Source organism: Sinocyclocheilus grahami, unplaced genomic scaffold (assembly GCF_001515645.1).
Source record: "Sinocyclocheilus grahami isolate Dianchi unplaced genomic scaffold, SAMN03320097.WGS_v1.1 scaffold890.1, whole genome shotgun sequence".
Taxonomy (NCBI): Eukaryota; Metazoa; Chordata; class Actinopteri; order Cypriniformes; family Cyprinidae; genus Sinocyclocheilus; species Sinocyclocheilus grahami.
In genome coordinates this window covers 196896-220550 of record NW_015506069.1, presented here as the reverse complement: position 1 = coordinate 220550, position 23655 = coordinate 196896, and the positions used below count along the sequence as shown (strand labels likewise).

At 37.6% G+C, this 23655-nt stretch overlaps 2 protein-coding genes across 4 annotated transcripts in view; one reads left to right on the top strand and one right to left on the bottom strand.

The window, feature by feature from the left end:
- epc1b (enhancer of polycomb homolog 1 (Drosophila) b) overlaps positions 1-14978 on the top strand; it is a 33364-nt gene extending 18386 nt beyond the window's left edge. For all 3 annotated transcript variants that reach the window (XM_016248772.1, XM_016248770.1, XM_016248771.1), the window contains 9 exons: positions 277-421; positions 1481-1639; positions 1718-1807; positions 1909-2057; positions 2636-3000; positions 3280-3401; positions 4344-4476; positions 4576-4921; positions 14614-14978. In XM_016248772.1, coding sequence (XP_016104258.1) covers positions 277-421; positions 1481-1639; positions 1718-1807; positions 1909-2057; positions 2636-3000; positions 3280-3401; positions 4344-4476; positions 4576-4921; positions 14614-14686 — 1582 coding nt within the window. In that variant the 3' untranslated portion in view covers positions 14687-14978. The remainder of the gene's footprint in view (positions 1-276; positions 422-1480; positions 1640-1717; positions 1808-1908; positions 2058-2635; positions 3001-3279; positions 3402-4343; positions 4477-4575; positions 4922-14613) is intronic.
- Positions 14979-19779: 4801 nt separating this feature from the next.
- LOC107563825 (NACHT, LRR and PYD domains-containing protein 3-like) lies at positions 19780-23546 on the bottom strand (the record flags this gene model as incomplete). The annotated part of the gene is made up of 5 exons (XM_016248791.1): positions 23493-23546; positions 23384-23412; positions 23028-23153; positions 21141-21185; positions 19780-21008 (listed from the first exon to the last, which is right to left on the bottom strand). Coding segments are annotated over exons 2-5 (1416 nt in total), but the record flags the coding sequence as incomplete, so codon positions are not given.
- Positions 23547-23655: the final 109 nt, after the last annotated feature.

Below are 23655 nucleotides of genomic sequence, written 5' to 3'. Positions count from 1 at the left end.
TATATATATATATATATATATATATATATATATATATATGCACATTTTAATTTATTAAAATTGCACAAAAAAATGTCATGCAATTTGAAAAAATGTTTAAACAAAATTTTAGCAGTCTAAACAAAACTTTAGCAGTTTAAACAAAATTTAGCAGTCACAGAAACCGTGGAAAATTCATGGAAATTCACTGTTTTGGGAAACCTGGTATTCTAGGTTGGTTGGCACAGGAGTGTGTATTGTTTAAGCTCATTGATGTGTGTTAATTTGTGTGTGTAGGAACAGCATGGCTGATTTTGGAGGCGAGGTGATGGCGGAGGTTCTGGCTCAGAGAGCTCTGGAGAAACCAGTCATCCCTCTGATCCCAATCACCAACAGCAACCAGTACAGACACACAGAGAATGACCGGGACTACAAGATCAAGGTACACGCGCGCACACTCTTGTATCTCTGTTTATCGGGGCCAGTGGGCTCCCCCTTGTGCCCAAAACATACTTTACACAAGTACACAAGTGCTGTGTTTTATATAAAACTATTCTCTTTTGTGTTTTGTTCCTGCTTAATTGCCTTAATATTTGTATTAGGATTGTCAGAATTAGCGCATTAATGCAGGCAATTAATTTTTCCGGTTTAACTGTGTTAAATATTTAACACGGGCAGGGCTACGGTTGGCCACCCCACTCACAACTGCTGCCTCTGTCTCCCCCCTTTATATATATATATATATTTATTTATTTTTTTTATTTTTTTTCTTGACCAGAAGTGTTTTAGTCGTCGAATGTCTGTACAACCGCATCAAACAGGAGACTTTTCAGACGCGCACTTCAATTTCACTTCACGCTTCAGTTGCACGCTTAAATACGGTAGTGCGTGCTGTAGCCTGTTATCAATTCATATTAAAGCGCGAATAAAGCTCGGAGCATGAGTGTCAGAACCGGGTCATGTTCAGCAGCTCTGAAAGTAATAGCAGCCAAATAACCCAGCTGCTGTGATGTATATTAATCATAGAACAAAAGAAAAATAAGATATCCGATAATAGCAACTTGTAACATCAGGATTTGTAACTGAACTACAGTAAGTTAAGTTACAACTTGTAACTTAAATACAGGATTCATCTATTTAGTGCTTGATAACTTTATTAATTTCTGCATATTTCCTACTTACTGAAGGGCACAGGTAAATAATTGGTTTATGTGAAGAATGTTTTAAGTTCACTTCAATTAGTTGTTATTTTTTGAAGTCTAATAAATGTTCAAATTGATAGCTCTCAATTATACTGTAATGTTGAATGGCTGTAGTCAATGGTTAAATATTAGGAAAAAATGAACAATGTCCTAGAGACATCAGCATCGGTGATACTCACCTTCTTTAATCGCTTGACAGCACTAATTTCTGAGTTCCCATCTTGTTCAGTCAACTTGTTTTACAAGTGCAACAAAATTATTTAATCTCATGTGTTTGTTTTTTTTATGTTCGGCTGTAGATGGATAAACCAGAGGTTGTGCGGCAGAAACGGAAGTATGAGAAGAAGGCCAAGCCATTGCCATTGGCAGGCTCTGCCCATTCAGGCCCGGCAGTCTTTAACACTAAAGACCTCAATCAGTATGACTTTCCCAGCTCAGACGATGAGCCCTACTCACAGGTACACACACGTTCAGTGACAGATTCACAAGAGTCATTTTTTGTTTTCTCGTGACTTAAAACACTCTTGTTTGCTCAGATGTTCTCTGGCTCTTCAGAGGTTGAGGAGGAGAATGATCCAGATGGTGTGTTTGGGTTCAGGAGGAGAACAGGCTGTCAGTATCATGATGTACGTTGTGAAGCATCCTGATATGCCTGAATAAGAGCATGTTGTAAGGTTGCAGTCTAGGCTGTATGTTATTAGTAAATTATTCTGTGTTTTTCTCAAAGGCACGTTCAGGACCTGTGGGCGGTTGGCCCTGGTCAGACTCCGCCGAGGGTGGGGTAGCAGATGTGCGATATCGCTATTCTCTCACCACGCTCACGGTGCCACGACGATGCCTGGGGTTGGCACGTCGGCGAGTGGGCAGAGGGGGCAGGTGAGTTCAGCCACTTAAATTACATATTTTCATACACATAATTGCAGTTTGATTCAGTTAATTTTAATTATCTTCATTTGAGGACTTTGCTCAGCAAATAGTTGTGATTTCAGTTCATTGACAATTAACCACATATATTAAAATTTTAATTAGACCATTAATTACATATTTACATTTTTTTTTTTAATATATTTATATAATTATTTGTAGATAAATGCAATTGCATATGATTCAGTTCATTTGTAATTTGTATTCTTTATTTGATCTCAGGAAGTAATACTTGCGAATTCAGTCAATTTGCATGTAATCACATAATTTGCTGAGAAAATACAAATTATTGTAGTAATTTCAGTTATTTATGTGAATATTTTAACGTAATTGAAACTTGAAATTTTATTACTCTTATGTGTGATTTTAAAGGTTTTTTTTCTTTCAGCAAATACTAATATGCAGTTCTTTTGTGATTAAAATTTAATTAATGTGTATAACGTGGTTCATTCAGTTCATGTATGTATGTATGTATATGTTAACTCGTTGTGCAACATTAGATGAATTCTCTCTCATTTGTTTGTTTGTAGGGTTTTGTTGGACCGAGCCTACTCTGAATGGGATACTGTGTATCATGGGCTGGACCCGGATTCCCCCACATTCCCATCATTGTCTCCCACCCAGCAGCCCAGCACGGATACCTCACACACCAGCACAGATACCTCTACCCCCTCCTCCACCTCACCAGACCTCACACAAATCCTGCTCAATATCAAAGCCTGTCGCTGGAGGCATTTCAAGCCTCGAACGGCACCGCCAGACGATCCTGACAATCCTGAGCACTGGTCTGCACGGAGACCCCGCCGCGGCTTCCTCATCCGCCCTATCAACACGCTTCAGATGCAGAGAGGCCCCGCCTCCTCCGCCAAACCACGTGTCCGTCCACCCACACCCGGTGAGTCCCCTGGTGCCAAATAGTTCCTGAGTTTAGCTGCTTTTTTTCAGTTTTAAGACGGCATTTTTGTCTAGTTTTTAATGAGTTGTAAAGTTAATTTCAAAATGTGGTTGTAAACCACCTCTGACTGAAAACCCTTTACAAGACTACCAGAGCACCCCTATGAAAATGTTAGAATAACTTTTGTTAGCATAATGTGATGATCGTGAATCTTGACATGAGCAGTAACATCCGCTTCTGTCATGTCCTGATCTTTTCTCTGTACATGTGCTCCTGCAGCTTTCACCGCTGAGCAGTACCAGCAACACCAGGAGCAGCTGGCACTGATGCAGAAGCAGCAGCTTGAACAGGTTCAGCTACATCAGCAGGCTGGCAGCACAGCCATCACTAACAACCCCCAGGTGAGCCTTCTGTGACCATAGATCTTCAGTGTCTGTTAAACCTGGCATCTTTCCTAGTGCCTTGCTTCACGTCATGTCGCAGTACATTGACGTGAGCAAGAATTTGTTGATGTGCTTTCTAATTTCGATCGAAAGATTGTCCTGTTTTAAAGTAGTACATGAGACAATGTTTTAAGACTTATTTTGGTTAATAATCACGAGTCTTTCGTTGTCTGAGGACATATTTTGCGTGGCAACGACACTTAAGTCCTGTTCCCAAAATACTTTTACAGTTTATGGACCCTTCTCACAGCTAGATTTATAATGGTAATGTGGAAATGTCACAGGTGAGGGTTTTTATTATTTTTTTTATTTGATGCACTATACATTGTGTTTTATTAGCTTGGCATTAAGTTAATGCTGCTATTGACATCTTTTTGACTGATGTGATCAGAAATTTTTTTTTTCTTCTTTTGGAAAGTCTTGGAAACGCTAAACACTCTTTTAACTATTGTGACAAATACAAATTCAAAATGTACATTTGTTGTGATTTTGTTCCGTTCACCAATAAAGTAGTTCACCTCTGAAATTTTAAAAGGATCCATATGCGCTTGCTTTATATATGTGTATGTGTTTTCAGATGTTACATTTAAAGATGAACAGAGGAGAATTATTTTTTTTTTTAAAACATGAAAATGATATATTATTGATGATAAATGCAATTTTATAAAAGCAATAACAAGGTCAAGGTGTGTTTGCATCATGCTTATGTGACGGCACACCATTGACAATACCCATAATGTAGCACAACCTCTGCTGTTTTGATCACACAATATCCTTGAAAATGAATGGAAAAAGCTGTTTTCAAGTTGAATTTAATCTAAACAACTGAACAGATTTTGTTTTATTGAGCTGCTGTTTTGTATAGTTGTATAACTTCATAATGTGTGTTTTATACCTCAGAGTTTGGTGTCAAAGACGATAGACGCTGCCAGTGCTCAGTTTGCTGCCTCTGCACTAGTGACTCCTGACCAGCTGATGGCGCTCAAGAGTAAAGAGGAGGGAGTTGGTGTCAATGGAGTCGTCTCAGCCTCAGGTTGGTCTTTCTAAACTATACGCTTTCACCATTAATATATTTATCTCTCAGCACGCAATGAGTTCTGTTCTCATGAGCTTCCATCGTTTGACTCCGCAGGCATCTATAAGGGCTTACATCACACAAGCTCTGCAGTGTCGTCCATCCTTCCGTCTGCCGGCCCTACCTCCACCTCATCCCCCTCCCCCACTGCCGCCTCCACCACCACTAACAATGGAACCTCCTCGGCCAATCACCACGTCGGCACGGCCAGCCCCGCCCCTGGTCATGCGCTGATGGGTGGGGCCGTGAGAGTGAGCGTCCCCTCACCAGCAGGCACCTTGAGCATGCGGCAGCTGCAGCGTCAGCTCACTGTTCCCGCCTCTGCCCTAAAACTCGCTGCCAATGCCAACAGACCCATCCCAAAGGTCACCGCAGGGTCGACTACCCTCGACATGGGGCCCAGGTGAGTACCTGTGTGGGGTCAAAAGAATGTTTTTGGTTAAATAGAAATTAAAAGTACCATTTGTCGTCAACAAAAGAAAAGCATTAAAGGGTCATGAAACCCCAGACTACTTTTTCTGAGATTTTAGCAGAGGCGTTTGTGTTGCACATCATAGAAGACAATTTTAGCATTCGATAGTTCTAACTGTTGGAGAAAACTGGCTAATTTTAAGCTTTTTTTGCACTATTTTAATCTTCCGGGTTTAAAATCTACATCGTGTTGACCATTTGTGACGTGGCAATGGACTATAGTACATCGATGATGCGTTGGTGTCTATTAAATTATTCATGAGACTGTTTTTATCCTATGAGAAGACGCTTCGCTTAATTATTCACAAAAGCATGTGTTGATTTGCTATGACAGATGCTTTAGACTGTGAGATCGCATGCATTAACTGAGAGAAACATTCATGGATCGAAGGAGAGTGTTTGTTTTTGCTTTGTAATAAGAGTTCGGCACAAACGCGATTCATTCACTTAGTGAGTGTAACCGTTTTTACAGCTCTGTGACGCAACCGGTCAAAAGGCTTATGTAAACGCTGCAGAATAAGCCTAAAGTTATCAGAGGTGCAACAGCGCTTTTATTATATATGTTTTCGATGCAGAGTGCAAATGGCTGTGCATTTATTTGTGTTGAACTCATTTGCGATGAGAGTGAAATGAAGCTGTCTGAACCCGAAGCTGTGTGTGTTGTCTGTCTCCCCTCCCCCTTCGCGCCGCTGTGCACCACGCCCAATTTTTTACAGTTTAAAAAAAAATAAAAAGGGGTGAGAACTAACCAGTGCTGAAATGGGGTTTCATGACCCTTTTTTAAGGGATAGTTAACCCAAAAATAAACAGTAATTTGTTCATGTTCCACTCAACACAAAAAAATATATTTTGAACAATGTTGGTAACCAAATAGTTGATGCTGGCCATTGATTGTGTAAATATAGCAGTGTTTCCCATTCATTAACTTGACTGTTTCACAATAAACCGAAGATATTTTTATACTCATTATAACATAAAGTTCTTTAACGTTATGTTTCACACCATTGGTTTGGCTAAGTATCCGTCGAACGAATTAAAACCGAAAGCCTAATATGACTTATCAAGTCTGTTTGCGCTGCTTGTTTCAAAGTGAAGCGCACACGATCAGCTCGTGATCCGGTGTTTTCCATGTCTCAGAGTGGCTCAGTGACTGCAGTGAACTCCGTTATTGAATGTGCTGTGAGTTTAGCGCGTGTTTGGGAACGCAACGGCCACCAGTTATGCTTTATTTTTAATGGGCAAATGTTTACAGTATTTCATTAAATTAATAATGTTTGTAAACCTGTTTTCACAGAAGCTGGAGTTTGTTTCCTGCCAAAATTAAAGCTCAACTAAAGTTTCCTCAAATAAAAGCTCAAGAGTTTATCTCTTGCAAGCATGGCCTAAAATTAACAGACGTGCACAGAGAAAATACTGTGTAGGCACAGCAAGCTCACTGTTCGGAAGAAAAATATAAATACTGGGGTGAGGATTTATTTGAATGTATTTCTGAAGGGAACTGACTTCACAAAAGTTTCGATGGCATTGTTTCCCTTCTCATCACTGCTCATCACATAAGCGCCACCTGTTGTCAGAGAGTGAATTTGTGTTCTCATTCAGCCTGTTTTTGTTTCATGCAGGTTTTTATCTTTGCATTTTAATCCCGATTCAAACAAAGATACAGTGGTTAGTTCTAATTTCAAATGGCTTTTTTAAGCTGTAGTAGTAGCAACTGGCAAGGAAAAATATTTATGGCCGGTAAATTTTCTCAAGTCACCAGCCACAGATGTGAAAGTTAGTTTTCGGCCCTGCTTGAAAGTGTCAAAACAAAAGTATTGCAATTTCCTTACTGTAGAGTAAGGTAAAATAATATACCTGAAAATTGCCCCCGGACACCCCTAGAGGGATCGAGGACCACCCACCTAGACTTGTGCCGGTATTCGGTAATGTGATATATCCCGGTAATGAATATGCACGATATTGTTATCGTGGGCACTTCTAAATACGTGAATAATTATATATTACAAATTATTCCGAATTTTGAATGCATTTTAAGAATACTTTTCTCATCAACTGGTCAGAATTTTTAATGCATTTTAAGAATACTTTTCTCATCAACTGGTCAAAATGCACAACACTGCTGTATGCTGCCTGAAAGACACATGCGCACTGATGTAAATAAGCACGGATGAGAAGCACATGGCGGAACATGTGAGATGCTCTGGATGAAAGCGCATTTTCACTCTCTGACAACAGATGGCACTAAACTGCAGAAATAATTCATTTAAATGCAGCCGTTACCCCGGAAACCCTGTAAATAAAGCAGCTGCGCTACTTTCTGTTTCTGAATCTTGTTTAAATGATTTAAACGGCCATTCAGATTTGTGTATTTGCTATGATGTTCATCACAGCGCCAAATACTTAAATATTTAGACTTAATAGGCTATTTATTTTTAATCATCTTTTACATTTTAATCTGGGCTACAACATGCCCTAGATATTGTTTGAAAGTGTTTTGATTCTTTATTGTTCGGTCACACTTTACATTAGGGCTTCATTAGTTAACATAAACTGCCAATGAAAAAATCTTCTGAACATTCATTAATCTTAGGTAATTATAATATTTAATAAATCATAAAAATAAAATAAAATTGCAACTGTGTTATTAATGAGCTAACATGAACTAAGACTTGTATTTTTTAAACAAAGATTAATAACTTCTGTAGCATATGTAGCTATTGCTCATTGTGAATGTTAATGAATTAAGGTTAACTAATGAGGTCTTATTATAAAGTGATACCTATTGGTCTTTATAGTTCTTTTGCACTTTAATCTGTGTAAAACTTTTAACTTTATGCATTTTTCTGTATTGCTTTATTGCATTTAAATGTTCAGTTATTTTTGTTATAAGAAAAAAAGTTATTAAACCTGTTATACTGTATGACAGCACTTTTTTATTTTTTTTATTTTATTTTTTACTAAATTTCAATACTGTGATAATACCGTATACTGTGACAAAAGCATTTGCAATTAATCGCAACATGAAAATTTGATACCGGCATATCCCTACACCCACCACAGTCTCCCAAAATCCTGTGGGAAAACACTGTAGCGTTCCATACTATGGAAGTCAGTGGCTACTATCAACTGTCTGGTTACTAAAATTCTTCAAAATATCAACTTGAGAGCGAGTAGATAATGACAGAATTTTAAATTGAGTGAACTATCCCTGTGCTTTTCCTCCAAAATAAAAGCTTAATTTAAAGGCACAATATGTAAGATTTTTTTTATTAAAATATCCAAAAATCACTAGAACAGCGTTATATATTTTGCTGACTTGTGTACTTACACTATCCCAAATGTTTAGAAGAATGTTTAAATCCAGAGAAATAAGCTATTTTAACTAGTGACACGGACCGTTTCTATAGTGTCAATGTGTCGCCTGCCAATGACGTCATAACCCCTCGATTTTGTTTTGTAGAAAACATGGAAACCCCAAAGACGCTTTAATATGTTGTGTTTTATTAGACCGGTGATGACCGCACAAAGTAGCATAATAACAGAACTTTCAAATGTATCTAGTATGATAAAACGACGCTGCTTTTTTCCCCACATACGCACGACTGGAAGGAGCGGAAGCGGTCGACTGTGGCATAATAAAAGCTCCGCTGTTTTCAAGCCGTGTGTCACGCTCGTTCAGCGGCCTCGTTTCGCTTCGACGGCTTTCAGCCTCACCCTGCTTCATTCTGCTATGTTAATAAATCATTAGCTCATCCATGAACATGATTTCTGCCAGAGTCCAGTCGGATTGCGTCGGCTGTGGGGATGAAGACCACAACTCCCATGATTCCACACTCAATCACAGCGTCATCAAAATACGCCTTTGTCCATTTGTTTATTTTGAATACACGCCCTCTAGCGGCGAAAATTACATATTGTGCCTTTAAAGTTTGAAAATGGTGATTTTGAGACGGCCATAGATATTAGTATTATAATTTTACAGTACTGTATTTTTTTTTCTTTGTGAAATTACAATATTACAACAATTATGTAGTAGTAGTTATAATAATAATTATTTTATCATATTGATATAAACATAATTTGTCCAAATTGTGCAATCCTAAATAAACAAGCACAGCAAACATTAGCCTTTTTTTGTTGCTAATGCTTTTTAAATTAAAATAATTTTTTTTTTGTTTTTGTTTTTTTTTAGAAAAATCACAACTAGATACTTTTCCCCAAATCGTACTGCCTTAGCATACCCAAATCTGTATTGGTCAATATTTAATATTCTCTGTCAACCAATGCAGATTCTTCCGATTTTTAGAGTTAGATTGTCTTTGACATCATCTAACACTGACTTGAAGTTCATCTTAAAAACATAAATAATTTTACAGTTGGTAAGTGTGATCTTAATCAAAATAAATATAGATTTTTCATAAATTTTCTATCTTTTTCAAATTTGCTTTTAAAATTTAACATGACATTTTATTTTCATTTAGAAAAATATGAAGTTTTAATAATGACTATTTGTTGATTATGAGCTATAGCGTTATCCTATTCCTGATTGCAAAACAGAAACTAGGGATGTGCGGGTCTAGTTGACTAAACGGTACAGCTCCTACTAGTCGACACTGAAAACAATAGTCGATTACATGACAGAAAAAAAAAGAAAAACAAAAACAGGATTTTATCATTCACATTACCATCATTTTAACATTGCATTTAAAACATTTTAAATAAGTTAAAATAAAACATTTGAAAAATACATTATTTTTAAAAGTTTATCTGGGGGGAAACTACATTTTTGTCTCAGACCTCACATGAGTTTTCTTCGTGCCATGCTGCGGCGAGTTCAAAAATGACCAAGTGAAAGACGAGAAGGTGTGGGATTATTTTGAATTAGAAGGAAACTGAAAAGTTTTGAGTAAACTGTAATGTCAAATCGTTTTACAATACCTCTACTGGAGCGATGCATAATCATATTCAATACAGGCACGTAGGCGTTAGCTTAGAGGCTGGCCAAAGGCAGCTAATGTCAATCACATCATTCACTACAACCCGCAGCCACTGCTATCCCGTCCGCGCCGTCTATTCCTCTAACAAAAACCCACTTCGGTGGTGGTGCGGGATGTCCAGGCGCTTTCTGAAACTCTTATCTGCTTGCTTTTCGTTATCTCTGCATGCCTGCGACTTCAGTTCCTGCCGAGCGCGTTTTTTCAAGTGCAGGAATTTTATTGTTAATCACCTCAGGTCCTGTCTTTCACCAGACCAGGTTGATAATTTCACTGAACAAATAACGCATGGTCTGAGTAAATAAAATGGGCATTGTTGCATTGTTTTGTTTTTAGACGATATAGCCTACACGAAGTATGTTTTTAAAAGCCGATTTAATGCTATTTCTTGATAAACGTTCCTATTGTTTTTAACTTGTGTTTTAATATGTTGGCTAACGTTATATGAAGATTAGAGGTCGACCGATAGTGGATTTTGCCGATACCAATAGCTTGGTTTACCGATTAATTAACCGATAGTTTTAAAATTGATACGGAACAAAAACTAAAATAGTGCTTTATTAACAAAAACAGTACTGAACCATACTAGTAGTAGTAAAAAAAAAATTACTAAAAGCTTAAAGTAGTAAAAAAAATAGTAATAGGAAATGTTTAAATTAACACACTCTAACAAGGAACAATACTTACACAGCTTTCATTAATCTTAATGCTACAAATGGACTCTTATTTTAAAGTGTTACCATTTCATTTCAACTGTCATACTTAAAGATGCACATCTTTAAATATATACACAAAGGCTATAGCATTAAAATTATATACAAATGGATATTGTATGTATACTCACACTTTTAACTGCTTCTATTCTTGAACACTTGATGATTATCTAATCAAAATAAAAGTGCAGCACTGAGTCTAGGAGAATCTCACACACTCCGGACGCGTCGCGTTCAACTCGAGCAGCGGTCTAAAACAGTTTATTTAATCACCAAACAGACACAAGTTTACTTCAAGAATGAACAATTTGGCATGGATGAGTTTGAAGTTCGGTGTTTAAAAAAACGGAGCAAACGAAAAGAGAAAGCGCGACCTATATTATAGCTCTCTAAATGAAGCACACAGACTTTATTAGAGCCACAGAAAGACAAAAGTTTTGCTGAAAATGCACGATACACAATTCATTGTACATTAACAATGATTCGGGACCAATATAATGTAATTTAAAGGAAAACTATGTGAATGGCGCTCTGTGGCGCGGCAGGATTTTCTGTCTGCTGCAGCGTCTGAAGTTTCCCGCACTGTTCAGCGTGCAGTATCAAGTGTCTAAACAAATAGCACGTGCTGTCAGTGATTTCAATCACTAGATGCTGCTCTAGCACTGTGTAATGACAGCAGACCCTTCTCAGCCGCTCCAGCAGTGGACACAACCCGGAAAACTATCAGCATGGATTTTTGTCGATAACCGATAGTTCCAGCAATCGACTATTGGTGCCGATTAATCGGCAAAACCGATACATCGGTCGACCTCTAATGAAGATTAAGAATTCTGTCAGGCTATTGATTGATTTTCCATTGTTCTGCATTTCCCCAGCTGATTTGAAAAAATAAGCTATGCTTTGACCGATGTTGAGTGTATGCTCTTCTTTTATTTGGGCGATTCCACAGTTTAGGCCTAATTGCAAGGACAATAGCCTGCAAAATCAATCTTCATGGAGAAAGCCATTGTCCTCAGGTTAACATCATGAGAAAACCTGGGGTACAGCTGTGTAAAAGGCAGGATAAATCTGGCAATGGTAAACTAGTAAACTTTGATCAAAGTTGAGTTGATGTCAAATTTAACGTATGTAACATGGACGGAAAAACTGTAAATTCAAGCAGAAAGTGTACTTAATCTAATTCAGTTTAATAAAATTCTGGTTGAATCCCAGTTCATGTTTAGCTTTGTTCCTAATTTGGTATAGTTCTGAGTCATACGTTGTGTGTGGTTCACAAAACTGGTAATAGGACTTCCATGCAGGCAGGGTGGCCATCTAATATTATCTGTTCTATAAACTTAAAGGTGCATTTTTGATTCTGGTATGTTCATAAACTGAAAGCCAGCAAAATTACTAACAAAAACCACAGGTGTATTTTTCAAATTTATTTGCCAAAGTGGACCATTCTCATTCCTTGGTAGGTTTCTCTCTCCTCCAGGACGCTCCATGGAGCGAAGCCTCAACTTGAGACCTGCCATAATTTCTGAAAAAAGTAAATAAAATAAAATAAAGGCCACACATATACATATATATATATATATATATATAAGGATATAATGTATGTTTGCAAAGGATATGTGTAAGAGTTATGACTAATTATTTTTTAACACTTGAAATTTATAATTATGTGTTTAATTATATGCTCTGAACACCACAGCAAACTTAATTTACAGAATAGCCGTTTCATTTCTTGAATACACTTCTTAAAATTAAGAATCTGAAATATGAATGATGACTGTTAGTCTCCATGTTCATGTCAATTACAAGATAAGGATATTATCTTCTCTATGAAAGGCTGCAATTTACATAGCCTGATTTACAGAATATGATGCTGCATGAATGGTGGCCTACATAGTATTTGATAGTTTTTTGATTTCATATTAGGCCTGCCGGTGTGTTCCTTTTAAAATAATGAATATAGGCTACTTCAGACATTTATTAGGCATGATGTGCTAAATATGATTTGGAGAAATAATACACAAGACTATAGGCTATTGCTGAGCTGTTGCTGTTGGCTGCACTTGCACTCAGGAAATAGTTTGACTCTTGACTGGTCAATTAAGTGAGGTAACGCTGAATCGCATGATAGGCTAGTCGACCAATACAGGCAAGGAAATGAGCACAAATTCACGGTACGCTCTAGCTGCCATCAAACGGAGCTCCGGTGGAATTGAAAGTAAACTCGTGGATTGCCTGTGGCCTACATAATTTGGACATGATGAAGGTACACTTGACAGGCTGTGGAGCTTCATTTTACCACAAAGCTAATGTTTAAACTAGCTTTATTGTGTGCCGTCAGTGCGGAAAATTCCTTAAAATTATAGCCCAGTTCACTGTTGTTTAAAAACCTTTGCGTTTAACGCCGACAGTTTATTCTAATGGCATAAGTGAGATTGTGTTAACGCACTATTAACGTGTTAACTTCGACAGCCTAAGCTATATTCTTACGAACATTGGACAGAAAAACAAAATCATCATTTAAAAAAAAACGGAAAAAAGTCAGCAAAATCATTGCCGATGTTGACTTTCATGAACAGCTTATTGAGTCAAAAATATTCAGAAAGCAACGTTCGAAGTTGGACAGACTGAAAATTTCCGTCTAATTTACGAACAAGATGTGCAGAATCTGTCAAAATGTATACAACCACCATGCATGCATGCTCTTTCACGATGAACACGACGCCGCTTTCGGTCCGAAACCACTAGCAATCATCCGACTTGCACACTCTTTTATCCTTTCTCACCACAATGATCCTATTTAATGTTTACTTAACCAAAGTTTACCACGTTCATATCATTTTAATGTTCGTAAACTTTTGGACAGAAGCCACAAACTTACCTACATTTGTCGAAATCCTGTTAACTCTTCCTTCCATGCAGAGCATGCGTGACCTAGACAATCTTATATCTGACATGAGAACCGTTGAGACATTAGGAGATGGAAATTCAGCGTCAGAATAAAATGTACGAGCGTTATGATTTTTGGACAGAAAATCTCTGCCCCTGTTTTATCCCGATTTATTAACAATTTATCATGTAGCAACGCATATGAGAATTTAACCCACACAAGATGTTTTTATCGTTTTGCTACTGATAGAATTACATGGGAAAATTATATCTCTGTTTCCTTTAGAATCATAGTTTAACGTTCGTAACTGCTTGGACAGAAGGTGTAACGAACGTTAGTAAATGTTTCCATTGCATCGTGGTGGATTAAGGGAATTATACTTTCAGTGTTAGTAGTAGTATTTTGTAGAAGACACACCAAAATAAATGTTATGCGCCAAAATTCAGGATTTTATTAAAGGAAATGAAAGAAGTGACTTAGGAAAAATCCAGATGCACTGAATGTCCCACCCTGACATCCGCAATTTCTGGGGACGGAAATAAAATAAAGTCTCATTACACGATAATGCCAAGGCTTAGTGGGATAAAATTAACTTTATTATTTCTTACATCTATCTTAAACAAAATGGTGAACTAAAAATAAAGCGTAATTCATTGAGGGATTTGACAGTGTGATTCATAGATTATTTCAAATATAGGCTATTATATATGCTACACGCACACACACAGATTTTTTTCCCTACCATCTTTTGGGGGTTTCTTGCTTTTAGACTAGTCGGATACAAAACTTTCGCTTAAACGACAGTCAAATTAGTCGTCGCGCACATCCCTAATAGAAACATTGTATTGCATTAGAAAAATAAAAATCATTATAAATGCTGTATGTTCACTACTTAAGCTCTAGTAGTACTACTGTATAATTACTTAATAATAAGTAGCAGTTTTTGTTCTTCACTGGTGATTTACCAGACAAAAGTAACAGATTGAATTTGAGGTCTCCTAATAAGTTTTGTATTGAATTTGTCTTGCAGGGAAAACCACGATCAAGAGAAACCTCCGTTAAACAGTCTAACAGACAACACAGTCGCCATGGAGGTGACGTAGCCCCGCCCCCTCAAGCATTCACACACCTCTCAATCGAGGCGTCTCCTTTAGGTACTATGCATCATAGTGACGCTGTTTCCGTGGCAGCCGTTGGGACTTAATTGCAATGCTCATCTTTTTGGTTTTTGTCTTTTTCCAAAATGTTGTTACTGTTAGATATCAACATCTGTAAATTATGAAATATGGAATATATTCTATGTACATACATATTTGTAATACACCCCCTTGTATATAACATTACTTGAATACAGAAATTGTTCATTTGTGATGTTTTGCACTTGGGAAAAAAATCTGAAAATAACTGCGATTTTTCGTAGTGTTTGTGCGTGTGTGTCAGAGATTGTGAATGTTCAAGTGTCTGTGAGACTGTATCTGAATGTATGTCACATGCATGGTGCAAAACCTGCTGTTTTATCTATTTATTGTGAGGTGTTTACAGGTTTTTTTTTTCTTTTCTCTCCCTTTAAATTCAAAAACAAAATTAGTTTTAATACACTGTATTTGGGGGGTTTTTCCCCCCCCCCCCCCCCCTAAATTCTTAATTTTTTAATACACTGTAACTTCCTGGGTTTCTGTGCAGTGTGTGTGAGCGCGTGTGTGTGAACGTGTGTGTATGTCGCTAAAGCAGTTGTATGTGAACATCTCTTGTTGGAAAAAAGCAGCAGGGGTTCATCTCTCTCTCTCTCTCTCTCTCTCTCTCTCACTCGGTCTCTCATGTGGCTGCTCCCACTCCACTCAAGCACTATTTTTATTTTTAATTTTTTTTCAATGCTGCTTTTTGTATGATTCTTTGTACAAGTCTTTTTTTTTCTGGAATCTGAGAGGCCCTTTTTCATTTGGGGTTTGTGAAACTTAAATGGGTTTATTTGTATTACCTCTGTTTTGATGACTGATTGTATGTCCCCTGTGTTATGGAGCGAGTCTGTTATTTGTGCGTAACAGTAGTTCATACGGGAGAGGACTACAGTGACATCTCAGTATGTTTCTTTATTATCATCATCATCATTCCACTTTATATGAAAACAAGGAAAACGAACAAAAAAGGAATGTTTTGTTTCCTGTAAGACTTCATGGTGGCACCCGTCCTGTGGGGCCAGCATGAGCTCTCTTCTGTGAAGAGGATGGTACCTCACAAGGCTACTCGTAGTTGTTTGTATGTACCACAATCTGAATGCCCGTTCCAATGGCATCATTTATCTTTGAGGTGTTTTTTTTTAGCCCCACCTGGATGAATGAATAATAAAAAAAAAAAACTTATGACAAAAAATGTTTAATAAACCCAGGGCATTAAGTGTTTGACCAGCACAACTCTTTTCGGTGTCATTTCTCAAATGCAACTTTTGCAATTGAAAAAATGCATGTTGCAACTCATGCAACATGAACAAATGCAGCTTTTTCTCTTTTGTCTCTACGTCACCCCTGCAGTTTCATGCAGAAATTGAACTCAAGAAGCTATGGACCAAAGTGCTTCTTGTCGAGTCTTTATGAATTAAATTTGCTTTTGCTTTTTTTTTCAGTATTTTTAGTGGGTTGGATCTACAGTCAATGGGTTTTATTTCTTTTCTCAGGTGAAATGTTATTAAAGTAAACTTATCCAGATTTTAGAATGCATGTTGGTGAATTCAGTGATCCATGAATGAATTGTTCATTGTGAACCTGATCACCTGATTATTGAAAAGAGCAGACAAGCACACAAACTGATCATTCATAAATCAAACATTTTTTTTCTTGACATCTGCCTTAGCTCTGGTTGGTATGAAATTAACTTTCATTTTGGTTTGTTGCTTGAGCTATGCTGTCGTATGGCTTCAGAAGATTTAAATAATGGCAGTCATATGGACACTTTTATACTTTTGCCATTTTGGAGCTTGATAGCCCCTGCCCTCTTTCCATTTATATCCAAAAGAGTGGCCAGGACATTATTTAAAAAATCATTATTTGTGACCTTGGAGCACAAAACCAGTCTTAAGTCGCTGGGGTATATTTGTAGCAATAGCCAAAAATACATTGCATGGGTCAAAATTATAGGTTTTTCTTTTATACCAAAAATCATTAGGATATTAAGTAAAGATCATGTTCCATGAAGATATTTTTTGTAAATTTCCTAACGTAAATATATCAAAACTTAATTTCTGATTAGTAATGTGCATTGCTAAGAACTTCATTTGGACAACTTTAAAGGCGATTTTCTCAATATTTTGATTTTTTTTTTTTGCACCCTCAGATTCCAGATTTTCAAATAGTTGCATCTCGACCAAATATTGTCCCATCCTAACAAAATTGTCAGTGGAAAGCTTATTTATTCAGCTTTCAGATGTATAAATCTAAATTTTGAAAAAATTGACACTTAAGACTGGTTTTGTGGTCCAAGGTCACATTTGTGATTCACAGCAGAAAGAATCATGTAGGTTTGGAACAACAAAGTCAGTTTTCATTTTTGGGTAAGCTGTTCCTTGAAGTAATGCAAATCAATAAACATCTACAGAGATTTTGCTTTCATGTTTTATTTATTTTTTACAATATTGCAAAATGAAATCAGTGATAACATGCTACTAAATTACTGACACTATATTTTGAATGTATATCCAGAGGAGAACTGAAGCCTGGTTTCTCCCAAGGCTTTTCGTCTCCATTATCAACTGTCAAATGAATCCTCTGCATCACAAAATAATAACCCCAATTTAAAATTACAAGTATATCCATTTTTTTTCTGCATACAAACCGTACACTCACATAGTCACAATATATACAATTTAGCAAATCTCAACTTCTTGATTGATTGTATCATCAAATGTTGCCCAAAAATCACCCAGCTCTAAACTACCCGAAAAATTAAGCATCAACATCATGAAAGCTGATTTGAAACAATATGTATTGTGAAAAGAGTTATATAAATAAATTGACTTGACAACTATTACAAAACACCTAGCTGCATTTTATATACATTTGGGTTATGTCGTCATGTCCATCCACAGCTCTAAGTGAAGGTGCTGCTTTTGTAGCTTTTTCCACGTTATCACGCCGTACCATTAGTTTTAAAACAAGGACCTTAAAAATGGAGAGACGAGATAAAACGTGCATAAATATATGTGATCATACACTCTTATAATATAACATAAAATGTTCACGTGGAAATCTTGTATAAATCATAAAAAGTCAATCTTTTGTGTTTCTGGCTGGTATCATTTTACAGTTCTCATTATCTATGCATTCATTTGTTAACCTTAGTTTTTACTTACTTCCGCAAAGTCTCCACAGAAAAGCCCTGAGAACTCAAATGAATCATCACCTTCTGGTTGCAGCCAAGTTCACGGTCCTTATAATGTGTACATTTTTGAGACTGTTTATGGCAAACCAACCTTCATAACCAGAAAGCACAAAGCATAGCATCACTGCAGAGTCATTAACAAACCTGACATCTGCTTTTAATAGAAAACAATCGCTGAAAATAATCACAATGATTTGTGGGAGAAACAGACCTAAATTTAAGTAGCTATTCACAGAGCTATAAGAGAATGCTCCTCAGCTGGGTTTGTTCCTCACAAAATGATATGTAACTTCGGAAGACTATGCAGCACAAGTCACATCATGGTGTTTTTGTTTTAAAGCTTAAAAGCTCTAGTCTCTATTAAACTGCATAGAAAAGATATACAAGTACATTTACTGATGCAAAAAGTATGATGATATACCAATACAAACCCGTCAACTTTCATAATACAGGCTGGTCTTGTGCGTGACCTCTGTAAGATCTTGATTCCCTCCTCCAGTAAAAAGTAAGCATCTACCCTAGTTAAAGATAAAATTATATAGATTTTAGGAACTGAAACACTTAATACTTTGCTTCTCACACATTCATTTGAACAATCCCATAATTGAAATGGATCTGTTAGCAAGAACATATCTTCTGAGATATGTTAAATATCCTCTATGTTCCACAGTTTGTTTGTTTATTTCTTTCTTAATGCCAATCCAGCATCTCTGGCTATATTCATGGCGAGAACCAGTTAATCCATACACTAGTCTTGTCTTTACACACACATCCGGGGACAATTTCGAATGTTCAATTCACCTAACCTGCATGTCTTTGGGCTGTGGGAAGAAACTGGAGCACCCGGCATAAACCCACGCGGACACAGGGAGAACATGCAAACTCCACACAGAAAGGCCTCCTGTCCTTGCAGGGGCTCAAAGCGGGGACCTTTTCGCTGTGAGACAACAGTGCTAACCACCAAGCCACTGTGCTGCCCCCTGTGCTCCACAGAATAAAGTCAACCGGTTTGGAGCGACGTGAGGTTGAGTAAATTATAACAGAATTTTCCTTTTTGGGTGGACCATCCTTTAAAATATGACCTACACATTAGTTCATAATTTATACAGACACAGGACAGAAGGTGATTTCAAATCCTATTCCTACTTGAGTTCTGTTAGACTGGGGCAGTTCTGGATGATCTGAAGGGTCCAAACACACCATCTCTTGGTCAGGCAGTCTACTCTTACTTCCATCTTTTTCAGTTTAGAGAAAGAACAGGGAATAAGCATTAATGCATCTAAATTATTGTGGTGAATTATCTGAAAAAGTTTGGTCCAGTTGATGTTGTTGAGCTCTGAGCGTGGGAAGGTGAGATCAAGTGATTGCAAAGATCCTGCAGGATCAACACGCCATGGAGGTTGTATGCAGATTCTATTCAAAAGAAGAAGAATTGGTATCAATTAAAGACACACATGTACTGTAATGTAAAACACATGTAATAATCTGAAGGTATTAAATTGACTGTGGACAACAAACGTGCCAGATAAATGTGAGAGATTTGCCAGACAAAGGCTTGTACAGAAAAAACAATTATGCTATCATGATTACTGGAGGTGTTTATATGATTGGTTATCCAAAATATGTGTCATGTATTTTTTTCCAGTTATCATGAGAAAGAGGCCATTTGATGAACAGAAAGTTTTTTTTTTAACTTTTTCTTCACCTGGATAGCTCTTCGCTGGTTGACAGATCAGCTGTACGGACAGAACAAGTCCCAATATTTGACATGACAAGAACACTGCAAAGCACAGATAAAATCTCTATGAACTAAAACCAAAACAAAAGCACACTGAAGGAGAGCGGTGAGGAACTCCTGAAAGCTGAGATGCATGAAACTGAACATCGTCTCTTGGCAGATTCTTCTTTTAAAGAGGAACTTGCAAAGAAATGGATTGGCAACAGGGTCTGAAATTGTTTCATAAACAGTTTTCTCATCCAACAAGACTTGTTGTTCCAGCATCCCTCTCTCTGCCAGCTGACCCAGACTCCTCAGCAGGTTCGGCACAGACTGACTCAAACCCTGGCAGTGATGCTTCAGTAGAGTGGACACAAAGTCAACATAAATGGAGGTGGTGGTTTCCAATACGCTTGTCACATCTGCACCAACTCTGAAACGTTCCTTGATAGTTGTGCAGATGATCCAGCAGATCACAGGGATGGAGCAGGTGGTGAAGAGGTTTTCATTTGTCTTCACAAATGTATAAGCCCTCTTGAAAAGTTCCTCATCCTGAAAGAACTTCTGGAAGTACTCCTCCACCCCCTTCTCAGAGAAACCCATAATCTCAGTGAAACGCTGAGGTCCTTTGAGCAGCTTGCTCAGTGTGTCTGTAGCTGTAGATCTGGTGGCGACCAGCAGGAAGGACTCTGGCAAGATGTGACCCCTCAACAGGGCACAAAGAGTGACCTCAGCTGGAGCTTTCTGAATCCCATCAGTGTGAGGTGACATGTCATAAATGTCTTGTGTGAGTCTCAGCTCATCAAATCCATCAATGATAAAAAGCATCTTCTCTGGTGACTGCTGCAGTATCTGTGAGATCTCATCTGATGTTAAACTGCAGCTGTAGCTCAAGACCTCCACCAAACTCATTATGCCAGGAATGCGGTTTATTTCTTTACACTTTAAGTGGAACACAATAGCAAACCGCTCTTTGTAGAGTTTATCAGATGCCCAGTCCATCATGATCTTCTGCACACTTAAGGTCTTCCCATTCCCTGAATTTCCCTGCAGTATAACAGAACTAGGACTGATCCCATGGCCATCTGGGTTGAACAGAGAGTTCAGATGGGAAGATTCATCACCACTCCTGGAGCTGAGGACCTGCTGGAAGTCCTCTCCACTGGAGCGGAGCTCTTCTTCTCTCTCTTTTTGATCTCTATGTCTCTGAAGAATCAGAGGTTGTGTGTAGCGCTCAGACAGCAGCACTCGTTCACCAGGCAGAGAGTTATACTCAGTCACATACTGATACTCTGTGCAGATCCGTGTCTTATGTTTGAAAATCAATGATCTTGTTGCTTCAGAAATAAAACAACCAATATTCAGAGGGTTAGTGCCTTTTAGAACAAATTCTGATTCCGCTACATTGTTGCTTATAAATTAATAGGTAGAAGGAAAAATATTCAACACATATCAGACTTATCTATTACCTGACGTTTGTGTTGTTTCAGAGTGTGGGCGATCAAAAGTGAAACCTGCAGAAAATTAGAAATTACTCAATATCAATTAATTATAAATTATAGATTGTTAACAGCTAGATTTAGAACATATATAGCATTAATATAACTTTATTAGTACATATTTGATACATATATCTTTTACTAATCCAACAATGCACATATTTTATCATATGACTTGATACATTTAAAAAAATAAAATAAAATCAGCAGAAATACTATAGAAAAGAACTCTGTTTGAAAACCTGCAATTGCAGCTGTGTGCGGAATTATCTAGCTTGAGTGGGGTTGTGCTCCAGCGCGGATGAATCTAATGTTTTGAGGTGAATGTGTGGCTGTCAGTCACCGCACCAGTGTGGTTATTTACTGTACTTCGCAATCACAGATTCTAGCCTACGTCTTGGAATATATGACCCAAATAAGAATTTTCACCAGATAGTGTCATCTGAACAAGTAAGTAACAAGTCTGCCACGTTTGTTCTGACCAACTGAGGAAAAAAGCATTACAATAAATCGCGCTACCAATGGTGATTAATTGTAACAATTGGTTAGCTCATATCACATCAAACTAGGGCTGCACGATAAATCGAAATGGAATCGAGATTGCGATTCGACAGAAGCTGCGATTGTCATGCGTATCTTTCAGTGAAGCACGGTTCTGTGATCAACAGTAAATCTCCATCCAAAAGCCAGAGGTCACTCTCGTGCTGAAACTCCAAATACGCCTCGCAGAAGAAACCCAGAAAATGCCTATCGCTGCAGCTGAATAAACAGAAGATTCAACTGCTTTCATTGATTCAACGTGACTAATAATCACACGACTACTGCAATATACGGTTTATCTGAGTTCTTATTATTATAATTTTCATTAAAATAAAGTATATTTATAATGCACTGCCTTTATCACTACTTAAATACTATGAAATATGTTGCGTGCCTTATTCTGTGTAAGAAGCCACATCACCTCACAGAAGGATTTATTTCAAACACTTGGCTGACGTTATGAAGTGAGTTTGGAGTAAAAATATGTTATTAAATGTGGTACTTTCACATAACTATGGCTATGTGTAGTAAATTCTGCTCCATCTGAAAGCACGTGATGATGATTTCCTGCTGATTACAGAACCAGCTTTTTTAACAAAATGCGCATGATAATCGCATTCAATTAATCGTGCAGCCCTACATCAAACTGTGCAAATTATTATTATTGTTAAACTTTATTGTCAAATTCTTAATGTTAACAACATCAGCATTGCGTGACTATGTGTATAGTGTGTATTAGGCAGCATGTGATCTCAGTTTCTGTATAGTCTAAACCAGGGTTCCTCAAATCTTGCCCTGGAGGGCCAATGCGCTGCAGAGTTTAGCTCCAACCCTAATCAAACTTACTTACCTGTGATTTTCTAATGATCCTGAAGACATTGATTAGCATGCTCAGGTGTGTTTAATTAGGGTTGGAGCTAAACTCTGCAGGACACCGGCCCTCCAGGACCGAGTTTGGACAGCCCTGCTATAAACGATCGGCCCACCTGCATGACCCTCACATGCAATAGCCTAGTAGCTGGGACAACTTCTTTATGTTTACAGAAGTGACGTAATGACGCAGTGCCATGTTCGAATTTCCCGCGAAAACCTACCCGTACCACTCAAATTACAAAACATTATTATAAGCTTACCGTTGTGAATCGGGCTAAAGTAAGGCGATAGTTTTGAACACTGGCTGGTCATGTACTTGCTTAAATATTGATTTTGGATCATTTTTAACCAAAAAAAAGTTACGGACTGCAGCTTTAAGAAATGATCACAAACATTATCCGACATATTTTCAGCATCTATGAAGTACAACATTTTTTTACTTACCATGTGCATTATGTAGGAAGTGGACATCGCCTGTTATTGTATTGTTGGTGAGTACAGGAGCTATAATGTGACTTCCACTCTGAGCTGCAGCGCTGACACTTGGCCCAGCGCGAGATCTGATACGGCCTACATGACAAGGGAAACATTTTGGCCTGAAATATCAGCGAAATAAGCACTTATTCAGTACAGTAATACAAGCTTTGTATAGAGCTAAGGATCAGAGAAAGATTTGACACAAGCTTGAACTTAAAAGTACTTTTATTTTACAAACTAAAAGTCAATAAACTTAAAGATTACGTTCTTTAGTCTTGAGTGACGAAATCATGTCACGAGAGAAAATGCTTAGTTTTACATACTGTAGAAAGTGCCCATTTCAGTTCCTTTTCTGCAAGAATAGAAACATACATTGTGTTAGTCGTTCCACTGCAGAATAAGTTTGAGCTAGCATAGGTTTGGCAACGCTACCTTATTTTCACCGGGAAGAAAGCAAGAATGGCGCTGTTGAAGTAGACGACAAACGGGTCATGCAGGTTTGAAAGCAGTGTTGCCAACTCACAAGATAATAAGCAACCGCAGCCTCAAAAACAAGCCCAATATTATTATATTATTTATTATCATCAATATTATT